This window comes from Trachurus trachurus, assembly GCF_905171665.1.
Source record: "Trachurus trachurus genome assembly, chromosome: 10".
In the NCBI taxonomy this organism is placed as follows: domain Eukaryota; kingdom Metazoa; phylum Chordata; class Actinopteri; order Carangiformes; family Carangidae; genus Trachurus; species Trachurus trachurus.
This window is the reverse complement of record NC_139894.1, coordinates 21417165-21439170: the sequence shown is the minus strand read 5'-3', so window position 1 is coordinate 21439170 and position 22006 is coordinate 21417165. Positions and strand designations below refer to the sequence as shown.

Here is a 22006-nt window from a genome sequence, read left to right as displayed (position 1 = left end):
TGAACAACAAAGACTTAAAACACTTTTTCTAGTTAGTTTTACTTTGGTCGCATTTACATAATCGTGAGTCACTCTAAGGTTCATGTGCAGAACATTCACTTGAGCCATTTCATTTTCACCATGAAATCTTTTTTTTCATATGTTTTAAAGTTCTCATGACTGAAAAAAAAGGAACATATGATAGGCGCCTCTTGATACTGGTGTTGTTGCAATTCAGTACAACAACAAAAAGTGAACTCCTACGTGACACACACTCAGCAAACACTGTGGTAGTTTTCCTTACACAGCTGTGGGGTTGTTATAGCTTGCACAGGTGTTTAAATTTTGTTTGTGACACCAGAAAACCTCCCAAGGCTCAGTTCACATTAATCAAATATCACATTAAAATATATTCTAATGCCCGCGCCAAGGTGAGGCTGAGCTGAGGCTCAGCCCTGCCTGGCTACTGTGCCTGCAGCAATTCATTTAGGCTTGGTGACTCTGACAAAAGATACCCAGCAGACGTTTGCTTTAATTTCTTTTATTTGCGTTTCCAAAGAACAAGACAAAGCATCAACAAGAAGGAATGTGATATGCATATCCAGCATTAGCCTATGCAACTGACTTTGGGAACTAATTCATTCCCTCTGGTAGATTCTGGGTCGATGTTATTGCAGTGTCACTCTCAGTTTGGGATGCTTGACACTGCAGACACACCTGGTGTCTCCCTGCAGCATTTCTCCTTTGAATGGCAAAGCGCCCCTGTATTACTATAACAGCAGCAACGTTGTTGTCATGGCAGCAGAAAACATGTGGTGACTTATCAAGTGGAACTTTACAAATAGACATTTCACACAGACTGATGTATTTACACTTTAGATTAACAGTGTCGACTCTCAGGGAGGATAATGAATAATGACAGATTTGCCCTCTTATCTTGTGATTCCTCACTGAAATCATTCTGTGAGTCCTTTGTCTAATTAATTGATGTTTATGATAATAATGTGTTATTCTGCATCTTCACCAACAAAATCAAGAGAAAAATGTCTGTTAAAAGAAAAGTTCTTAGGACGTGAACCTTGTTTAAACATTGCTTTCTTGCAGAAGATTAGATGAGAAGAACGAAACCACCTCTAATCGATAATCATCAACAACTTGTTTAAATTGACAGGCTCCAAGAGTCCATCTAAAGCTCACACATCAAAATGTTCTATCTTGCTTTCAAATGTTACTTGTAATTTACACAAAAACTCCTGGGAGCCATTCATTCTAATCCTCTCTTTTCCTTGTTTAATCTGGTAAATTGTGGCGTCTGTCTTGGGGGATATGTTATGATCAAATACAGGACAAATAAAAATCTAGATGTATGCCTGAAAAACGTGACTTTAGCCCAACAATTAGAGACATAGTTCAATTTGGTGAAAGTGTTGGAAAACGTGATAATCCCGCCCAAACATTTGCATGAAAAGAAAACATCAGAAAACCATATAAAATGGTCTCAGTTGCTAAGTTCCACTATCAGTAGTCAACAGCAGAGTTTTTGCTTCATCATGGCTTTTACAGGGAAATATGTGCTGGAGAGTCAGGAGAACTACGAGGAATTCTTGAAGGCTCTTGGTAAGAGACTTGTGTTATAATAAATACTTTGATACTTTGACTTTTTCTCACTTGTTAAAATGTACTTCATCAAAATATGTCGACAATATCTAATTTATCTCCAGGATTGAAAGACCTCAGAGACCCCAACAAGGAAATTGTAACAGACATCTATCAGAATGACGACTTCAGGTTGACCAAATTTTTGATGGACAAAACCTGGAACAACATATTTCGCATTGGGAAGGAGACAGAACTGGAGACATTGGACGGTGACACATTCAAGGTCATTTCAGGTTTATTTGTAGTAACACAGCGTTTTGTGATATTTCAAACCTTTGCAGTTTAACCATCAGTTTGTTTCATCTTTAGACCACTGTCACTCTGGAGGGAGGTAAACTCAAGATTCAGTTCCCCAAATACCTCTACACTGCTGAAGTGGTGGGAGACAAGCTTGTTGAGGTGAGCATGCAACAACTTTACGCTGGTGTAGTGATGGGGAATCCAGCTTTGTGAAACGTCTCTACTTTATCTGTCTTCTTAGGTCAACACCATGGGTGAAATTGCTAACAAGATGATTAGCAAGAAGACAAAATAAATGGCTACATTTCCGGTCGAGTGAAAAAGTGTACTCACAACAATAAATAAATTATATTAAGCAACTCCTGTGTGCATTAGTTTCTTTCTTTCTTTCTTTTTAATTGTTTGCCTTTCAATAGCCCAATATCATAATCAAGGTTGAAATGTTGTTCTCCAAAGATGTTTACTTCATGTCCTTAGCAGTGCTGACAAAACAGGCACATGTTAACTGTGTGCCAACATGCAGTTACTATGATAAATCCATTAACTGTAGGTTTCATTAAAGCTCAGTGTCATGCACATTGCACAATGGCAGGAAACAAAACACATTTCCAAACAACTCCAAAAGCCTGTGAGTCACTTTTCTGTTTTCACTCAAACCAAAATAGTTTGAATCTACTGATCAGGTAAGGTTGTTATTCAACCTGTTTTAATTTTTTGGTGTTCCCTCAGACTGCCTGAATCAATATTTTAATCTGAACAGTGTGTGGGAAGAGAAATGTAATTACTCTGATGTTCTTCTCTAAAAACTTGACTGGAGGATAACATCAAATACTTGGAGGACCTTCTCCTTTAGTGCACATAGTCAGATGCATCACCCATGCAATATCAATGGATTAGATAAAAGAAAGAAAAATCACTGCTCATCAAAACATGTTTTATGTCATTTTAATAGCTCAAACATGAAAACTATTGCAGGTAAACTATTTCATCCATGTAGGAATACAGTACATAGCACATTTTCAACAAATCAACAAGAAAACACTGCTCTTCATTGTAGTTGGTGAAGTTGTTCTCCTTGCTTCAGTACCTGGGGGAAGTGTTTTCTTGATGTGTTAAACCTCACGCAGCCTCTTCTCTTTTCCCTTGAAGCATGTTGAGTCACGCAGTTTTAGATCCTTTTGCTAACTCTTTTAAAGGTCACACCCTTTTCTCCCGGAGTTATGCAATTCTGCAGGACATGGTGTAAAAAGACAGAGATGAAAATATAACAAACTGCCAGTTTTATTTTGGGTATTAATGTTATACCAAGTATAATGGAGTTTGTGGCTACCATTATTAGCTTCTCTTCAATGATCTCTGCTGTGAAGTGGTACTGAGGAAACTGTATTGAAATCTTGCCGTCCTCCATAGTGACAGGGGCCTGAAGGTCACATGGAGGAAAGGTCAGGGAAAAGCGCAGGGAGCACGATTATACAAAAGCTGACACATTGCTGCAGATTTCTCAGTCCCCGTTAATAAACTTACCTTGAATTTGGAGCCCATCATTGTTGCCAGCTCACATTCCTGGCCAACGGTAAACGTATTGGACCAGGTCCAGTTGGGGATGGTTTGTGTCCAGGTGAAACTGTTCCCATCCTGAAGAACCTCAGTTACCACTTTGTGGTCCGTCTTGGCCTTGAGGAGCCCTGTGACAGAGCCGGTGAAAACCCAGGTGAAGAATTACAGCAAAGTTCAAACAAATGACAGCTCACATTTATCAATAAATGGCTTATGAATCAATAACAAAAAGTCTGATACCAATTGCTTCCAGAAACTCGTCATAATTCTCTTGACTCTCCAGCTCATATTTCCCAGTGAAAGCCATGATGGTGAAAGAGTGAAAGAGAAGAGTTAAGGAAGGAGTCTAATAAAAAGAGGGGAGTGGCCAACTACTCTTACTGTTATTTTTGAATTGTTGCCAAACCTGCCGCTTCATCTCCTCTCACCTACTTTACCCGGCTATGTGTCACCCACATGTGTCAGAAATGTCAGATATGTTTTTCTAAGACAATTTCTCACATACTTTTAAACTGCAGTGCTCTAATTTGGCAAAAATCTCAAATATTTCCTTCCTCCCTCCCGGATCAGGCTTTCCCAGTTCCTCTGTGAGGTCTTTGGATTTGCAAGTTTGAACATGTGTGGTGTAATGAAACACTCAGAACATAAAATACAGGCTGCCAATATACATTGTACCAACTACCATTGAGTGGGGGTCATGTAGGTAAATTCAACTTTTTGTAATTTTTTTTCTTCCTGTCTTTGAGCTAAGGTGCTGAACAAACTTTGATAAGAAAATACACATTCATGTTTTGAGGTAGCAATAGTACTTCAGGCATCTAATGAACAAACTGGGAACAAACCTTCACGAGTACACCATCACAAGCGCCAATACAGTTTATTCTCCTGTGTCAGTATTGCATAGAGTTGTGCTAATAATTATTTGCATCATTGATTATTCTGCTGATTATTCTCATGATTAATCTAATATTCAGTCTTAAGCAATAATAACTATTCACAATTAAAAGGCATTTTTTCATTGAAATATTGTGCTCAATTTATTGTTTTTTCACTTTAATTTGATCAAAAACCAAGCCTATTTTTTAGGCCTTTTCTCGAAAATTGCATAGCTATCCATAATAAAATTAGTAGGCCTATATCTCTGCAACCACAAGGTCTATTTGAATACTTTTGGTGTCATAGTAAAGGGAAAAGATTGAGAAATTGCTGAGATGTGTAAATTTTAGTATGTGTTACTGGTGAAGAGTAAATGAAGATGGCACACAGAAAAATTTAATAAAATTAATATCCACCCCCCGCCCCCTTCAGAATGATGCTGCTAAAGCTCAAAACCTCAATCAAATGATTGTACAATGTATGAACATTATCTCTGCAGTGGTTGATTCTGATAAAGTGAAGCAGTACAAAATTATTGAGATTTTACTACAAAATATTCAGGTGAGCTTTCAAAAATGTCAATTTTTGGCACAGCTTGGAACCACCTGCCACGATAAACCAGTGTTTAATCTTTATTTTCACATAATTTGCATAAACTAACTGAAAAAGAATCAGCCGGGACTTACTAACTACTTTCTAGGCCCTCCGTGTCCCTCTACCCATCTATGCTCTGCCTCTGCCTAAACTTAGCCTCGCATCACCAGGCTCTTCAGACAAGCGAAGAGCCTAAACTGCACTGACCTGCTCTATCTCTGCAGCGGATTGGTTGAGTCCAGTGATGACAGCTCATTCGAACCGTTGGAGCCGTTGATGTGATTGACTGGCAGCCAATCAGAATCAGCCAAATCCTGAAATGTGTGCGCAGGCAGTTGTGTGCGGTGCTCACAAAGGTTCCCCGCTCCTAAAGCCGGCCGGACCGATTTAGATGTAACACCGGTCCGGTCAAAGTTCAAACTGGAAATATTGTGGATTTACCCATAAAACAAACTTTTCACGTCAAAACAGCAAAGGTAAGAGGACATTTACAACCATGTTTTGGCCAAGCGGTGTCTGTGTTTGCTTTGGCTTCTCTCTCTGCCGTGCTTCTGTGTAGCCACGGGTGCTATGTGTAGTTCCAATATGAGCGGTAGCTGATGTGTTTTGAAATGTGGCAACTGGGTCCACACAGAGGTGCTTCATGAAGAATGATGTTTAGTTGTTTATTTGAGTAGTGTTTGGGATGTGTTTGGGTCATATAAACATGTTTTTTTTTACACGTTGTAGACCAGCTTCTGCTGTTTAATTTGATGTAAATATGACTAGGCCTATAGGCCTATTCTTTCATAATTAGCCTAGTTCTGTAGAGGCTCTGTGGTTGTTCTGTATGTCTGCCAGTCCGCCAAATGGGGGACTTTGGGGTATTAATTTGATCTATTAACTAAATTTGATCTATTAACTAAACTAAACTAAACTAAACTAAACTAAACTAAACTAAACTTGGACAGCCTTGAAAAACACAAAATGTTTAGATGTCTCTGAGATTTACCAACCTCCATTAAAGACTTTTGGCTTGAGTCTGGCCAATACACTTTCATATCAGAAATCACCAGGATGTGTGTGTGTGGACCTTATTGAGCCAGAAGAAACACAAGCATGTGACACATGTTTGAACACTGGCTGTAGCTTCACACTTGGTATGAGGTGTATTTAGCATCGGCTATGTCAGTCATGTCAAAGTGATTTAAAAAAAAAAGTAGCCTAACATTATCGGGGGAGTAATATCATGTGCACATTAATTACTTTGCATGTGGTTTAATGTGGTAGCACTTTTTAAATTACAATTAAAACAACAAAAAAACAAAAACAAACAATAACATAACACTCACATAAAAAACAGAAAAAATATTATAGATACAGTTTACAATACATAGGTACATGCATTTAGTGGGGGAAGGAAGAACAGAAATAAAAGAAAAGAGAAAGAAAAAATAAAATAAAAAGGGGTGAGGCTGTACAGAGATCATATTTCCTCAGTAGTTCAGAGGGAGGAGGGGATACACTCAGTAAACAGTTACAATCCAGCTTGTTCAGGGTCAAATCAACCATGGCCTGAGGATCTTTCAGGGTCCTCAGGAAAATGGGTAACCTGCATATTCTATTAATTATTTCACTTCATAAGAGCTGCTCTTCATTGTACATTTCTTGGAGATTTGTGGCGGCTCCCTCCATGGAAACTGTCTCGTTTGAAGCCATCTTTCTTTTTCCAGGTGGTCAGTGTCCTTTTTAGTTGGTAGCAATAGCCTAAGTCTTTTGGCTGCCATACAACCGGTTGTTATCATTTGTTTGTTGTATTTGGACCATGACCCCTTGTCCATATGATTCAGCAAACATAATACCGGGTCACAGCCAACAGAATTACCAAAAATTCCCCCAAGGGACTGTGTTACACTTTCCCAGAACGATTTTTATTTTTGGACAGGCCCAGACCACCTTTTTCTTGTTGGCAATGCCAACAGCTGTCAGAGACACCAGTGTTCATACTGTGTAGTCAAACATGGGTCAAATATGTTCTATGTAAAATATTATAATTTATCATTTTGTTCTTTACTGATTTTGATATTTTATGTAATGTTTTCCAAATTGGAGTTACCAATAACATAATGTTCTGCCCAAACCAGTCTCCCAGTTTCTGTGAACTAGCAGGGTGGGAAGCGGGAAGTGGGCAGGACCCTTTCCTCATCTGATAATGAGCTGTGCCTGCTTTTGAGGTTTAGTAAAACAGATTTATTAGACAGACACAACTACTGTATATTACTGGAAAACTGACATGACACGATGCGGAAGATGTGGAGACACTGGAGGGACGGGATGAACCTACCATCACACAGGCCCAGGGCATGGACACAGACTCGGAATAGTGGAAGTGCCAGAGTTATCGCAGTCAATCTGCTTGCCACCCATGGAAAGCGGGGACCCGAGAGAGTGGTTGTGGACAAACTGCAGAGACATGGGCTCCACAGCGAAGAGGACAGGCTCGGTACGTCTTTAACGCCATTTAATGCAGATTGCAGAACGTGACGCATATTACAGACAGAAGATTAAGGGCTAATCCTGATTATTTATATATATTTGGTGACAATTAACTATCTGGATATTGTTATTGTATAGGTTATGGCTGAAGTTTCGTATAAAAAAAACCTTTCAAGCCACGACTGAAAAAGAATACAGGGGAGGAGGAGAAAGAAGGATAAGTTTAATTCTCAGCACTATTTCAGTGCTCTGCATTTTATTTCATAATCTTAAATTTATCAATAAGTACAACAGACACTGAAACAATTTCCTAAACTAATGAAGTCCAGCTAACATCATCTCTTTTCATTATAGAAGCCATGGGGGAACGTAAACCATATCAATCCACGTTTTTTGACAGTGAGTAATTTTTTGTTGTCTGAGATTTTATATTTATATATATTATATTGATTTATTTTATTTTATTTCTATAGCTGCTGCAGGTCTTCCTGGTCTGCATTTAATGTGATTTGTCATTTAAAAAGCAAAATGGAAATTAATATGTATATAATTTTGTTATGAATCCCTCCCTGATCATCAGTGTGTATTTATCTTTCCTTATTTCCTCAGAATCAAACATTTTGCAAAGACATAGAGGTGAGCCTTTTCAGCATGAAACCAGTTATGGATGACCTCTTAGTGGGGGGGGGGGGGGGGGGTCATTTCACCTCGAAGTTATTCTGATTTTAATAAACTCCAAAAAATGCCAGATAACATGGGGGAGCTCCTGTCTAGTCTGGGTATGAGTCACAGAAATAACACAATCTTCTCCTATCCTGGAGACATATGAACCTGATTTCATCAAGTTGAAAATGTTAGGCTGAATTATATTCTTCAAAATAACTGTTTTCATAACACTTCCATGACCATGAGCGAGCAATAACAGCTTTCCTTTGATATTTCAGAGGGCTCACTAAACCACTCTCCTCAAGAAGATCTAAAATGTCCAAGATGGATCTTTGAACTTAAAATATTTCTTCAGACAGCCACTCCAAAAATATTGTACTGTTGTTAATAATACAGTATATAGTGAATCTATATGAAATTAGATGTTTAAGGACATGTCACTACTGGCAGTGGGAGTGGTGCTGCCAAGGGTGACTGGGTTAAACTTGACCCTGAAGTGAAGTGTGGTGATGACGGTGATGCTTCAACTTACAGGTAAAACGTATCCTCAAAACATCACAGCAGTCAGGAACAATAAAGAAAAAAAAAATCTTTTTCACTTTTGTTACCATTAAGCATCATTGCACTTATTATGGTATTGCTACATTCACTGTACTGTAGATAAAATCATGGCAGATTATAGTTTTCCCTACTTCTACTGTGCTTGCAGTATTCAAGTAAAATGGATACCCAAACTTACAGTGCTTGTTTTCTTTCCATTAATTAGCCTCAGGTCTGCAGAAGGTAAATTTGAATGCAGTGTCTCTGGTTTGCGCAGGGTTTGTAAGGAGAAGGTCAGCTTCAAGTACCACTATGTGTCCTGGGAAGAGCACCAAGAGAGAAAACAGTACATGCCAGGAGGTCTCCTAGGGGACATCACTGTCATTTCTGAAAAGTTACATGAAGCCCATATGCCACACTGGATCTGCACAGGTAAGCAGACGCAGTATAAAGTTAAAATGTGAAACCTATGTAAACAGTGGGGGGAAAATATTGTCACTTACCTTTTTTTTTTTTTTTTTTTTTTAGAGAAAATAAGTCCTCACCAAGCACTCTGGCTTGCTTAAGGGATAGTGTGGGTTTTTTGAAGTTGGGTTGTGTGAGGTAGTCATGCATAGTCAGAAAACTAACCGGGTGTGCGCTGCTAAGGATCTACTGCAGGTAACGTACCATGTGCATGACTGCCCCACCCAACCCCACCTCAAAAAACCTGAAATATCCGTTGAAATGTCTGAACAACAATACAGAAAACACAACTGTGCTATCAGGATATCATTATTTCCTTCACACTAACAACAGAAGGTTTGTTGCACATGTCCATTGTGCAGATGAGAGCCCTGCAATTTTATACAGGTTTACAGTCCTACACATAGGTACAAGTGGGGATGTTGTGGAAAAACCAGCTGAGGTCACACCGACCCATGCCAAGTTATCCGAGCCGGTGTCCTGATGGAGGTGGGCTTCCCTGTGAGATTTCAGTGCAGAGTTCTGATATTTAAGACCTACAAGGAATTCCTCACTCTACACATCTATGTGATCTCTTGTGACCTTAAAGAGGTTATTGTTTAACCTACTATCACCATATTGATTCAATTTTGAAAACACAGAAAAAAGTTACATACTGTAACATTTGAGACAATGTATTTTTGCCTACAGGAAATAAAAAAGGAAAAATCATCCAGTGGACACATAACGATCCATAAACCACACGAACCACCGATGTCCCTGAGAATGAACGACCTCTTCACCCTCACACAGCTAATGTTGACAGCACAGTTACAGCTCAGGTTTGAAAGTTTTCTTTCACCTATAACAGTAAATGTCAAGGAACTGGGGACCAGATGATGCAGGATGACGGTCCTATAATCTATGTATGTGACTTGCACAGGCCCAGGTTATTGATGGAAAAACAAAACAACAACAAAGCCGTTTAATCATCTTCATAGATATAAGATAATATTATAGCCCATGGCTTTTGCTCTGATGCTGTGGTTGAAGAAAAATATTGTTGGTGCTGATTTTTTTTTCATCAGGATAAAAAACATAGGCTAAATGAAAAATGAAGTGATTATATTAATTTCTCACATTATTATTTCCAGATAAGGGGGATATTGATATGAAAACACTCTTTAGTTTGACACTTTGGAAACTGTCAGTGTGAATCTTTTGCAACAGTCTAGACGGGCTTTAGACAGACATTATCAAACTAACAGCAGCAGAGTCAAAGTGTGTTTGTCTTCTTAATTCAGTTGAAACAGATGGTTTGCTTCTTCGCTGCTGTTACATAACTGAGAGGATTTTGATATATTTTGTGGCTCAGCGAATCACTTCCCCTGAAAGTCCTCAGTATTTTAATGAAGCACTGTGGGGCAGTCTGTAATTTTGTTTCATTTGGCAAAATGCAGCTCCTGTTTTTCCTCTTTGACTCCCTGTGTGAAGATGTATTTGATTAATTTTGAGTATGCATTCATTATTTTCCCTAGCTGGGTTCATTTTAAAACATCACTCTTTATGGCACCAATTCTTATCCTGCTACTCTTCTCCATATATTTTCTTTAGGAGCCATTGAAACTCAAATATGAAAGCAGTGACCCGAATTACTTCATTAACCATCCAGACAGTGAAATCCTGCTCACACTGTGTAATGAATCTGGACCTGTGTGGGCAGGTCCAGTTTGAAGGGGTAAGTGTTATAAAATGAAGGACTTCTTAATGATAGGTGATTTATGCTATTTATATACAGTATGTCACTTGTGTATTTTGCTTAAATTGAGGCTATATCAGATCTCAGGCATGGTCAAATAATTACTAGAACTACTCACGCTATTTAATGTCACTAATGTTAAACAGCAGCCTCTGATGTGGATCTATTTAGGTCTTCCTGTTGGTCCATCAGACCAGTGACAAACCAAACACCAATGGGGAGAATTAATATGAGTTTTTCCTAATTAATACCCAGATCTCTTCACTAAGATCTTGTGTCTCCTGCTTTTCACATCCAGAAACTTCATACGTCCTAAGTTTATTCATGTCTCATGTCACATTTCTAATTCAGAATGTTCTGAATTTTGTCAAAAATGCAAATAAGATTATAACTGATGATTGTGCGCACAGCAGATAAACCAGGTTATATTTTATTTTCCACAACATACCATGAACATATCAAGTGACTGCAACAGAAAGGTGATCATTTGTCTTATCACACATTTTACAGGAGTCAGTTTTTTGTGTCATACTTAGTCTTTTTACAAGCCTGACATAGATTTTTAACTGGAGAGTTGAAGGGAGGTTGTGCATGCACTGGAGTCCTTCCAGTCCCAACAGAGATTTAGATTTGCTGTCTTCAGCCCCTTACTGTCCACTGACAGAAATGTTCCTGTCTTTGTCAACCACAGATACAGTAAAATAGGATAAAATACCTGTGATACAGCAGCATAGTCAACACTTCACCTTACATTGACCACTAATGAGAATGACAATCCACTGACTGATGATTGATCATGGAACCATGTACAGTGAATGCAGCAAACCTGTGTGAAATCCTACATCCACGATAGGTGACTTTAATCCCGTGAAGTAATGAACAAGTCACAGCTTAGTAAAACCCAACAGTCACACCTTGTCCTCAGGTGCAATGCTGTCTTTGTTGACCCCTCCCTTGTCTCTGTTCTTCCCAAAGGAGAAAGAGAAAATACCACCAGTTGTCTCCTCAGCTGGTTTTCCTCCTTTTACCTCCCCTCTCAGAGCTCTCTGTTGGAAGTCTGCAGGGCTGCCAGGCAGCAGATTAGGTGTGGAGGGAGTTGGGGTGGTCGCCCCCCATATGTATAGTGTCTCTCCCTCAGGGCAAGGTGGAAGCCCCTTACTCAGGTAGCTGGGGCTTGGACTGGCAGAGGACGGCAGGGTACGCAGGCTGCCGTTCAAGCAGCTGGAGTTGTGATCTGCAGAGCCTTTGCGTGAGTTTCCGGAGGAGCTAAAGTTTGAGGAGCGGTAATTGTATGAGCTCCAGCCAGGACGTTTGCGCTGGTGACACTGGCATCTCAGGATGCGGATGAAGGCCAGCTTGAACTCGCGGTTGTAACAGGGGTAGATGATGGGGTTCAGACAGCTGTTGAAGTAGCCCAGCCAAAAGATCACTTTGAAGAGGGTATCAGGTGGGCGCAGGTTTGCATTAAAAGAGCCTGGAAACAGCAGAAAATAGAAAATAGAAAATTGAAATTTTACTTCAATCATTGGTTCTCAGTTGCTAAAGCTCAAGTTCAAACATCAAACATTTTGTGAGCTAAGCTCATTTTCTTTCTTGCCAAGAGTTTGATGCGAAGATGAATAGTTCTGTGGTGTCTTACATAGAGCTGAGGTCTAAAGATGGCTAGATGATACAGGAAATATTATATTTTGAAGCCACATACACTGTTAATAATTTATGTTAATTTAATACTTGATCTGTTTAATCAGTGCAGCCCTGCTACTAATGCGCTGACTGAGAGTTAGGATGTGTTGATCAGGTCTAGTTTGCCCAGTAGGTGGCAGGATTGATTGAGAATACCAAAGAGCCCAAAGTCTGTGACCATGTGCAGGCACAAAGCCACAGAGCAACAGATCAGAGTAGATTATTCCACACATCGTTTGTCATTAAAGAAAGACCTTGTTCTTAGGAGGATCTTCATATGCAGATAAAGCGCTTCCTTCTGAGAAACCATTGTTGCTGACACGTGACAGATCATTTAAAACACTTCCATAACAGCACAGAGACAGAGTGGAGGACCCTATATTCCATTTTAGATAATTGTAACCTCATCCCTGAGAGGTTATAGTGATTGGAGGCTAAATTAAAACAACAAGCTTTCCTGGTTTTGCACCTGCAGATAGTGTCAAATATCCTACGGATAGGAAGTTGAATCTGTGTGTGTAAATGTGTGCATTAGTAAGGCTTTTTCCACAATTAGACACAGTCCTAATGATGGAAATAACAACATTGCAAAAGATTTTAGAGCAGGTTTGTCATGTATGCTAATAGGCGTGTTTATCCTGCGCTTGGGTAAATTGCATTAATCTGCCCTTGTGGTGCTTTTTCTCCCACTGTGGCCAATCTTAAAATAGAGGAAGAATATCTTACAAACTAATGAGGTGAGAGGGGGGAAGCCTGAGGATAAAAATGCAGAATTAATAAACACAGCAAGTGTGAGATTAGTGTGCAAGAAAGAAAGACTATGTGTTTGTGTGTGCAGGCAGATGTGAGTAAAACTGTGTTTCTTTACATCAACCCACATTCATAAATTAATATCAGATTCCTGGAGAGACTGGGGATGCACTATAATCTCAGGATTTCAAGTGTGAAATTACCTCTGGTGAGATATTACAGGGAAATCAGCTGGATTCTTCATGAATATCATATGACCAGCTTTATCAATTATTTGAAGCGCTACATGGTACCTTCTATCATACATAGCCTACGGATGAAGTTGTGTCCATTTTATTCTCTGGAAATAATCAAAAATATCCCACACTGTTTCAGTTTGATGCTACAAACTGTCAGCATACCTGCAACCATGGAAAGTTTGACATCATAGATCTATTTTTCCATTCAGGAAATACAGACACACTCACACGCGCACACACACACACACACACACACACACACACACACACACACACACACACACACACACACACACTCACACGCGCACACACACACACACACACACACACACCATACTGTAGTTATTTGGTTAACCTCAATGAGCGCTTTTGAAGAAATATCACTTCCAACAGCAATACAGTTGTGTGTGTGTGTGCGTGTGCGTCTGTGTGTGTGTGTTTGCTCGCTCTGGCTACCAGACTGGGATGAAACTAGAGAATGCTGTCTGAATGTCTGAATGTGTCTTGGCCTCTTGTATACTGTAGATGAATGGGTCTCTTCTTAAGAGGCTGGTATTTTCACATGCTATTTTTCGCTTCTGAACAGCCACTTTAATGTGATTGCATAACTGCTTGAGTTAGGCCTGTGATTGGGATACAAAGTAAAATGGGATTAAAATTTGATCATGTTTCCCCTCCCCCTCTCTCTCTTTGTCCATCACTCTTTTATCACCTTTGGAAACACTGATGCCTTAACCACACAGACACAGCACCAACCATTCACAGTTTTGTGTTTTTACCTGATAAATTGAACTCATCAGTGCTTCAATCATCAAGACATATTTCTTTGCTGTGTGCTGCAAGTCTGCAGCATTAACAATGAACATTAACACAACAATAATTTGTAATAGCGAATAATTTGTAGATTTTTTTGTTTTTCAATGTTACAAAAATGAAAAAATTTGATTTGCCCCAATTTGCTACTTTTATCCAACAAACAGTCAAAAACCAAATGTTTTTATATAATTTTTACCATTACATAAAACAGGGAAAGGCATTGAAACTTATTTGGCATTTTTGCTGTAATCATTTCAGCTCTGCTTTGTGCCAAGACAAATGTATAATCTTTTTATTGACGTAAGAGACTGATGTTGCTAATCTGCCTGTGCAAGACTGAACTTTACTGGGTGATAACCAAGTGTGTGGCTGGATCACGTAAAATCAATGTACAAATTTGGAAATGTAAATGAAAAGGTGGAACTGATTTAAACAACCTAAAGTCATTACATCTTATTTGTCCTCTTCCCTTTGTCACCAGTTTCAACCCTCTATCTGTTTGTTTCTCTACTCCTGTGCTCACATATACAGTGTTTTAATACAGCCCATGGAACAAGTTTGAAATAGCGAGCCCATCAAGGCTACATATCAGGCCAGTTACAAGCTGCTGCACTGCTGCTAAAATCCTGTTTTAATAAGCACGATGTCGCCTGATAAAATCACCAAGCACTCAAGTCAAAGACAAAGTTTGTGCTCATCTCACACAGCAGGCAGCCTCTGTCTGCCTCTCTGCCTCTCTGCACTGAACAGAGCAGACACAGAGTGGTCATCTCTGCTGACTCGTCTAGGTTGCCATGGTTTACCCAAAAAGCCGCTGGATGTGATAATGTAAATGGGCCCCTGATGGAAACAAACTGTCAACAAAAAGACACTCCAACTCAGTCACCTGGCATTAAGCTGACCAACTGTAATGTGTAACAACTGCATATCACACAGTGTTGTCAGTCAGTCACAGACATTTTGATGTAATCATCTTATCTAATTTTAGGGCTGGCCCTTGTCTTCTGGGCGTGTGCAGTTGTGCCGCTCTGCCAGTGCCTGCCCCCCAGGAGCAGCTGCCAAACATCTGGAGACCCTGACAAAGACCACAAAGTCAGACAGGATGAAAGTGTAGATAATCAGAGTGACAACACACCTTCCTGCAGCCAGATATGGGTCATGTTTATATGTTTAAATTCTGCATGCTCCATTTTTGCTCCTTGAAGAGTGTTTATGTTGAAAAGCTATATAAACAGCAAGAGGGAGGATGCAAGAAGCTTAGTTGTAGGACAATAGAAAATAGTGGGAGGTTTACTGTTTGTGGTCTCACCCCATCTGCTAAATGAAATGTTTGCACCTCCTTCCTCAGGACAGGCACACGCGCACACACATCTCACCAACCATGGAACACAGGAACATCTTAACAAAACAAGGCATCCTGTTATTCTCGCTAATCGGAAGAAGCGATGCCTATTCTGTGCCGCACGGAGCGCGCGCGCCCACACACACAAACAATCTGCTCTCCAAAACCTCACACATCCCATTTCATAACACACCCATAAATATGATTACTATGCCTTAATCTAATAGGACAGAAGTGTTATTGGCCTCACAGATTGCTTTCAATGAAACCATAGCATGAAACTATTTTTGGAAAATTGGTTTGACATCCCAGGGACCCTTGTGGTCACCCCCACTGCCCCGTGGCCCCTGCAGCTCAGCTCTGCCACTTCCTTTCTTTTCCATTGCTTTGACACTTAGCACTCTCATTATTCTTCCCCTTCAAAAACCATTTCAATTACCCCACGAGCACAAGAGGCCGGCCAGCTCATTGGAACAAAAGAAGCAGACACGTCATACACATGAATGAGAACACGCACATGCACACAGGCGCAGTATATCTTTCAAAAACACACACAGTTTACATGGAAACAATTGTTTAACACCTCCAAGTGTTGTGTTCTCTCACATTTGAGCAACACTGCTTGCACCAGCGGCTAAATGGGAGTCCTCCACAGGACATTAGTGCCTGCGTAGAGTGTTAAAGAGCTGCGGGAAAAATATGTGCAGTGAAGTAACATGTGTATCCCCACAAGAACTAATGATTTCTCTTCGGCTGAGTTGGAAAATGAGAACAAAAGCAAACAGCTCATTTAAAACACCTACATGAAGACAAATTCTTCCACTGGATCTGCAGTGGACTCCATGTTTCTCCTTAGAGTGCAACACTCACAGTACGTGATACACGTAGTATTTTGGTCTGTCGGTCAAGAGAGACAAGAAAAATACCTTGTGATGTTACTTTGTAGTAAGTTTTTGTTACTTTGCTGATGCTTTGTTGGTTAAGTCATTTATTCTGTAATTTATATATATATAAAAAAAAAACAGATACTCAACTGCGTTTGTGTTTTTTGAAGAGATTCTCTTTCTGTGTGCGTCTCATATTTGTGTGTGTGTATGCTGTTTTAATACATTGATAATAGATACAGACAATTAGTAAATATTTGCAGCTTTAAATGTATATAGACTGCATAATGCATAATCCTTCTTCATTATTATTACATTTATTACTTAGATTATTTTTACTTTGTAGCTGCTTGTTCATGTGTTTCTAAGAAGCAATACTGTGCTGCAAAGAAGAGCTCAAATCTGTATACCATTTTTAACTACCCTGTTATATAAACAGTTTTCCACTGTCAATCAACACACAATACTTTGTGTGTTGATTGACAGTGGAAAACAGGGAACTTAGCTAGTGATTTAGGTAAAAGATTTAAACCAAACTGATCAATGTACTGCTCAGTGAGAATAGAGGGTTTAAAATGACCATATTGACATACACTGATATACAGTAAATACATAGTGTTATTGTTACATTACCACTAAAACCCAACACTGAACAATGGCCATGCAAGTGAATGAAATGTAGAAAGTGTTAGAGATACCATCAGTGGTGTAATAACTTATTAGAATTTAAAAATTTTGTTTATAGAAGCGTCTCCAGACACCTTGCAATGAAAAAGTAAGAGACAGAAAAAAGCAACTGTCAGTTTAAATATGTGACGATATTTCATGTTTGACCTTTTTGTTGTCTGCAGTATCTTTTGGTATAATTTATATTTTCCACCCCACTGCTCAGCATACTGTTTTAATAGAGGCCTGCTTGTGAGACAGTGCAGTCTGAGGTTAATCAGAGTATCACTGAAAGAAAGAGCATGGACTTTGGTTGCTTTGACTGGCTCGAAGGTTTGGCCTTTTTTGGTCAACGTGTGCACTCGTCACTGATTAGTACTTTAATTAAGTTTTTATGGTGCCATCTTTTGATGTGATAGAAGAATTTGTTATGAAATAACTTAAAGTTTAGATATGTCACCCGTACTGACAAACAAGCTGAGTTAGACAGCGTTCAGTGAGTGTGTGTGAAGTTTTGGGCTGCTTTTCTCTCCAAGGGAGCTTGCCTGGAATAACACTAACTTAAAAACTTTGATGTAGTGTTTATAGTCCTGGAGTCTGTATACCTTACTTTGCTCCAAGTTAAAGGCGTAAAAGGAGACACAATAATTCACAACCTGGAAAAGAATGACTCAAACTGTGGGAGTGGTGGCCACATGCTTGCCATTTATGTCCAAAAAACAAAAACAAAGTATTTGGAATCTGAATCAGATTGGTAAGGTGGTCGACTGTGCAAGGGCCGGTTCACATATTTCTTAAAGCTGCATAATTTGCAGTCAGAGGTCAGAGTGGCTCTTGGTGGGATTGTCCAGTGGTGACAGAAGACAGAGAAGCAGCTGCAGCCACACTGACACAATCACTCAAAACATACATGAACGTACTTTTAGACATACACACACTGAATCACTTAAATATGTACCACCAGCATGGACACAGCACCACACAGCAGAAACTCCCACATACATTACATATAGTGACAGTACACAGAGGAAGTAGCAGGGTAATGACAAGTGTGAGACAGGAAATCCCACACTGTGGGTGGAGGCTAATGAATTCTAAGGAAGCAACATGAGTCGAGTGCCGCCGACCTATCAGACCTCTAGTATTTAACTTCAGACCTGATTCATTGCAGCGGGCAGAGCCACAAACATCAAGTGAGAAACAGCAATGTTTCCCCACAAAGAGGCTCTAGTGTTGTGGTTGGGGGCATTTTTACTGTCCTGCGTTGACACTAAAGATGTATAGTCGCATGATGTGGAATTCCCCAACATACGACTGTTAAACATGTTTGTGTGCTTCTCTTTCATGTACCTCTGAGGCCAATTGAAAATTAGCCTGGAATGAGGCTGCGCTGGTGCTTTGTCACAAAGTATCAGTATGCTACACCAGAGATTCTGCAGAGAAACGTACCCTGGGGAGGTTTCTTGGCAGTTTGTTGATTAGTGTTACATAAACAGACCCCTTCTGAACCTCAATAACCCCTCCTCCAACTCTGCTCTCTGAAGTCCCTGTAAATCTGGACTTTGGAAAATTGCATTTGTTACGTGCTCTTGGTATCTCACCGAGAATACCTCAAGGCAAATAATCCCTGCTATGTGACACTACATAGTGATCCTGCCCCAGGTACTGATGTGAGTGTGTCCATGTGAGGATGTGATGAGCTTTAGCTTGAAGCCAGGGGCATAAACATATTTCCCATATGACCGCTGTAAATGCATGCAGACACAGGCACAAACACACACTCACATTCATTTACAGTCACTGCCCAACGCGCCACTTGGGACCCTAGCAATCAGGGTATCAGGCAAATCAGGCAAACCATGATCTGATACAGGGCAGCCATGCTTGAAGTACAGACTCTGCACAGTTAGCTTATTTGCCCAAACTCCATCGCTAAATAAAGACTTAATGTTTTCTCAACCTGCTCGTGACAACCCAGCACAACATGAACATTTCGCCACAGAATATATTGTTTAATTTCCTCTGCAGTTTTTAAAACAGCCCTGTCAGTGGGGTGTTGAATGCTTGCCAGCCTCAGCGGCATCAGGGAGCCTCGACAGGCCCCATGGGCCCCTGACTTAACTGACCACAGCAGAGGGAGGCCACATACTCTCCACTTGACACACACACACACAAGGGGTGTATTTGTTATATCAAAAGAGATTAACTGAGTTTCAGGGAATAATGCAAAGATAACACTAATAATGTTTGGATAAGCTTGTGAAGAATTCCTCCACAGACTCCTAAAAACATGTTTTTATCCCTTATAATGGGTCCTGAACTCAAAGACTACAAAGTCTGTATTGCTCTGAGTTTCCACAGTAAATAGTGCAGAATTATCTGTACGACTAAAATATGGGGGAAACTAATTTAATTACACGTACAGTGAAGTCAGATAAATATTATAGCTCCACTCCTACGGCCGAATATAGAATCTATGTTGCAATAATATATGACTGGTATTTTTTTTTCCTGCAGTAAAAATGAGCACTCCAGTATATCAAAGCCCACTCATACGTTTGGTGGCAATTCAAGGTACAAAACGTTACCCTGGAGACCCTCCAGTGCCAGCTCTGGGTATGATTTACAAGGCCTGCAGCAGCTTTAACAGCTACCGTTTAACTCCCCGCAGACATTGAGGTGACTGTAATATCTTCTCTGCAAGTGTCATTTACTAATTAAATATTGAGAAGTTTTTTTAATTGGAGTGTGCTGAGCCTAAAATAGGCGTGAGTCGCATTCTTGTTTATCATCGAGCAATGACTTTGATTTCTGACAGTATAACAAATGGCAGTTTGAACTGACCTACTGAACCTACCTATGGGCAAGGCGAGAAAGAAGGGCAGCCAACAGAGCGTAAACATGCCGACCACAACTCCCAAAGTTTTAGCTGCTTTCTTCTCCCGGGAGAATTTCAGAAGTTTCACCGTGAGGGAACTTCTGGCCTGGTGTGCGCGGCCCTTGCCTGTGCCGGCGGACTCCTCCTGCACCTGAGAGCCTTTGTGGATCCTGAGGGTCAGCTCGCTGGAGTTCATCCTCTCGCGCATCACGCCTGCCTCCAGGTTCTTAGTTGTTCGTTTGGCGACTATGTACACGCGGCAGTACATGGCCAGTATAACGACGAGAGGGATGTAAAAGGAGCCGAGGGAAGAGAAGAGCGCGTAAAACGGCTCCTCGGTGATGGGGCACTCCGTGTCGTCCGGCGACGGCGGCTGCTTCCACCCGAACAGAGGACCGATGGAGATGACCACCGACAGCGCCCACACCCCGAGCATGGCCAGAAGAGCCCGCTTCTCCGTCACGATGCCCGGGTACTGCAGCGGGTAACTCACTCCGATGTAGCGGTCGATGGATATTACGCACAGGCTCATGATGGACGCGGTGCAGCACAGCACATCCACCGCCGCCCAGATGTCACAGAAGATCCTCCCGAACACCCAGTAGTCTAGGATCTCCAGGGTGGCGGACACCGGCAGCACCGTGGTGCCCAGCAGCAGGTCCGCGATGGCCAGATTGATGATGAAATAGTTCGTCGGAGTCCGCAGGTGCCTGTTGCACACGACCGACAGGATGACGAGGATGTTGCCCGCGATGGCGAACACGATGAAAACCCCCAGCACCAAGGCGAGCGGGATGGCTCGGGTGAGGTCCACCTCGCTGGGCTCCGTGTGGTTCCCCCTGGAGCTGTTGGTGAAGTTGACCTGGGAAGACGCGCCCGGAATCCCGTCGAGTTCCGAGGAACCATTTTTCCAAAATGTTGTGACATTGTCAGTGCTCAGACTCATTTTGACTCAAGAGGTCCTCCATAGCAGGCTTCAGATGACTTGTGACCGCAACTCACGAGAGAGCTTCACCAAACACAAATAAACTTGGTCTACATGGCCCGAGTCTGCATGGTTGAGCGTCTCTCCCAAATCAGCGCTGAAATGTTTTATCAGAGAAACGCGTTCAGTGAGCAGCCGAGCAGTCCCCATGCAGTCCTCCCTCCACTCTCCTGAGGGCTCAGAGGAGAAGTGAGGGGGGCAGCAGTTATCCCCTGCCTCCTCTCCACCACACGCAGCTCTGCCATACACTGTCCAAACATACCTAAACACGCGTCTGTGAGGCGCACATGACGCATCATTTATACGTGAAGAGCCCTTACTGCTCTCACAACTCAAGCAATATTGTGTCATTTTACACAACTTTTCAGGAAGAAGTGAAGATTTCAGGGTTGTTTTGTGAGAAGCTGCCTCTTGGGTGTGTTGCATTTGTTTGTGCTCGCTGTGGGAGGGTGCTTAACTGGATAATTCTAGGTTGAATGAGAGACTTTTGTGCCAGAGCTCCTTAACTTTGTTGTTATTTGTTTTGTTTTTTTAGCTTGAAGTTGAGGAAATTATTAAAAACTTTGATTTAAGGCATTCTGTGCTGTATATTCCCCATTAATAACCCCTGAAATAAGATCTGCTCCTTTTCCTCTGAGAGTGGCCCTGTAAAATATTTAACAATGTAAATAATATATTCAGACAAGCAGCTTGAAAGGTTAAGCTGAAGAGGTCAAATTGATTAAGGTTAAGAGTAGGTAACACAATCACATACGGTCCCCTCTCAGGTATTTCTGGTGGAATTGATTCCTATTTTGGTAAAGCACAAGAGTTCCTCAAAGTAATCTCATTTTGGATGCAGGCTCCGTTAGTGAGGAGTGACTGATGCATTGGGCTGAGTTCAGACACATCCACATTCCTTCAACTGTGGTTCCTCCTGTTTAAGAGCCTGTTGCTTCCTCGTGATGTAACACTGATGGAGGACAAATGCAAGG

At 40.9% G+C, this 22006-nt stretch overlaps 3 protein-coding genes and 1 long non-coding RNA gene across 6 annotated transcripts; 2 read left to right on the top strand and 2 right to left on the bottom strand.

Moving 5' to 3' along the window:
• Nucleotides 1–1516: 1516 nt before the first annotated feature.
• On the top strand, nucleotides 1517–2091 carry LOC310992251 (gastrotropin-like; the record flags this gene model as incomplete). Its single annotated transcript, XM_083980270.1, has 3 exons — nucleotides 1517–1596; nucleotides 1701–1861; nucleotides 1948–2091. Exons 1-3 carry the CDS (start codon nucleotides 1530–1532, stop codon nucleotides 2089–2091), a joined length of 372 nt encoding a protein of 123 aa, XP_083836396.1. The 5' UTR covers nucleotides 1517–1529.
• A 716-nt stretch (nucleotides 2092–2807) lies between these two features.
• On the bottom strand, nucleotides 2808–5760 carry fabp6 (fatty acid binding protein 6, ileal (gastrotropin)). Of its 2 annotated transcripts, none has more exons than XM_083981307.1 (4): nucleotides 5113–5760; nucleotides 3403–3563; nucleotides 3209–3298; nucleotides 2808–3106 (listed from the first exon to the last, which is right to left on the bottom strand). In XM_083981307.1, exons 1-4 carry the CDS (start codon nucleotides 5159–5161, stop codon nucleotides 3047–3049), a joined length of 360 nt encoding a protein of 119 aa, XP_083837433.1. In that variant the 5' UTR covers nucleotides 5162–5760; the 3' UTR covers nucleotides 2808–3046. The 2 variants fall into 2 exon arrangements, with proteins under 2 accessions (XP_083837433.1, XP_083837432.1); XM_083981306.1 differs by lacking the exon at nucleotides 5113–5760 and adding an exon at nucleotides 3676–3745.
• Nucleotides 5761–8144: 2384 nt separating this feature from the next.
• Nucleotides 8145–16964, top strand: LOC310992180. Of its 2 annotated transcripts, XR_014595675.1 has the most exons (4): nucleotides 8145–9493; nucleotides 9572–9872; nucleotides 10645–10768; nucleotides 15266–16964. It is a non-coding gene; the product is annotated as an uncharacterized lncRNA (long non-coding RNA). The 2 variants fall into 2 exon arrangements; XR_014595676.1 differs by having other exon boundaries at nucleotides 8145–9872.
• On the bottom strand, nucleotides 10860–21434 carry LOC310992179 (alpha-1A adrenergic receptor-like). Its single transcript, XM_083980192.1, has 2 exons — nucleotides 20027–21434; nucleotides 10860–12263 (listed from the first exon to the last, which is right to left on the bottom strand). The coding sequence occupies exons 1-2, from the start codon at nucleotides 20991–20993 to the stop codon at nucleotides 11698–11700; spliced, it is 1533 nt and encodes a 510-aa protein (XP_083836318.1). The 5' UTR covers nucleotides 20994–21434; the 3' UTR covers nucleotides 10860–11697.
• Nucleotides 21435–22006: the final 572 nt, after the last annotated feature.

Excerpts from the sequence above, each read along its gene's own strand:
- fabp6 (XM_083981306.1), bottom strand. The coding sequence starts at position 3,742 with ATGGCTTTCACTGGGAAATATGAGCTGGAGAGTCAAGAGAATTATGAC. Across the intron at positions 3,564-3,675 it reads CGAGTTTCTGGAAGCAATTG|GGCTCCTCAAGGCCAAGACG; the intron begins GTATCAGACTTT and ends GCTCTGTCACAG. Across the intron at positions 3,299-3,402 it reads TGATGGGCTCCAAATTCAAG|GCCCCTGTCACTATGGAGGA; the intron begins GTAAGTTTATTA and ends TGTGACCTTCAG.
- LOC310992179 (XM_083980192.1), bottom strand. The coding sequence starts at position 20,993 with ATGAGTCTGAGCACTGACAATGTCACAACATTTTGGAAAAATGGTTCC. Across the intron at positions 12,264-20,026 it reads CTTTCTCGCCTTGCCCATAG|GCTCTTTTAATGCAAACCTG; the intron begins GTAGGTTCAGTA and ends TGCTGTTTCCAG.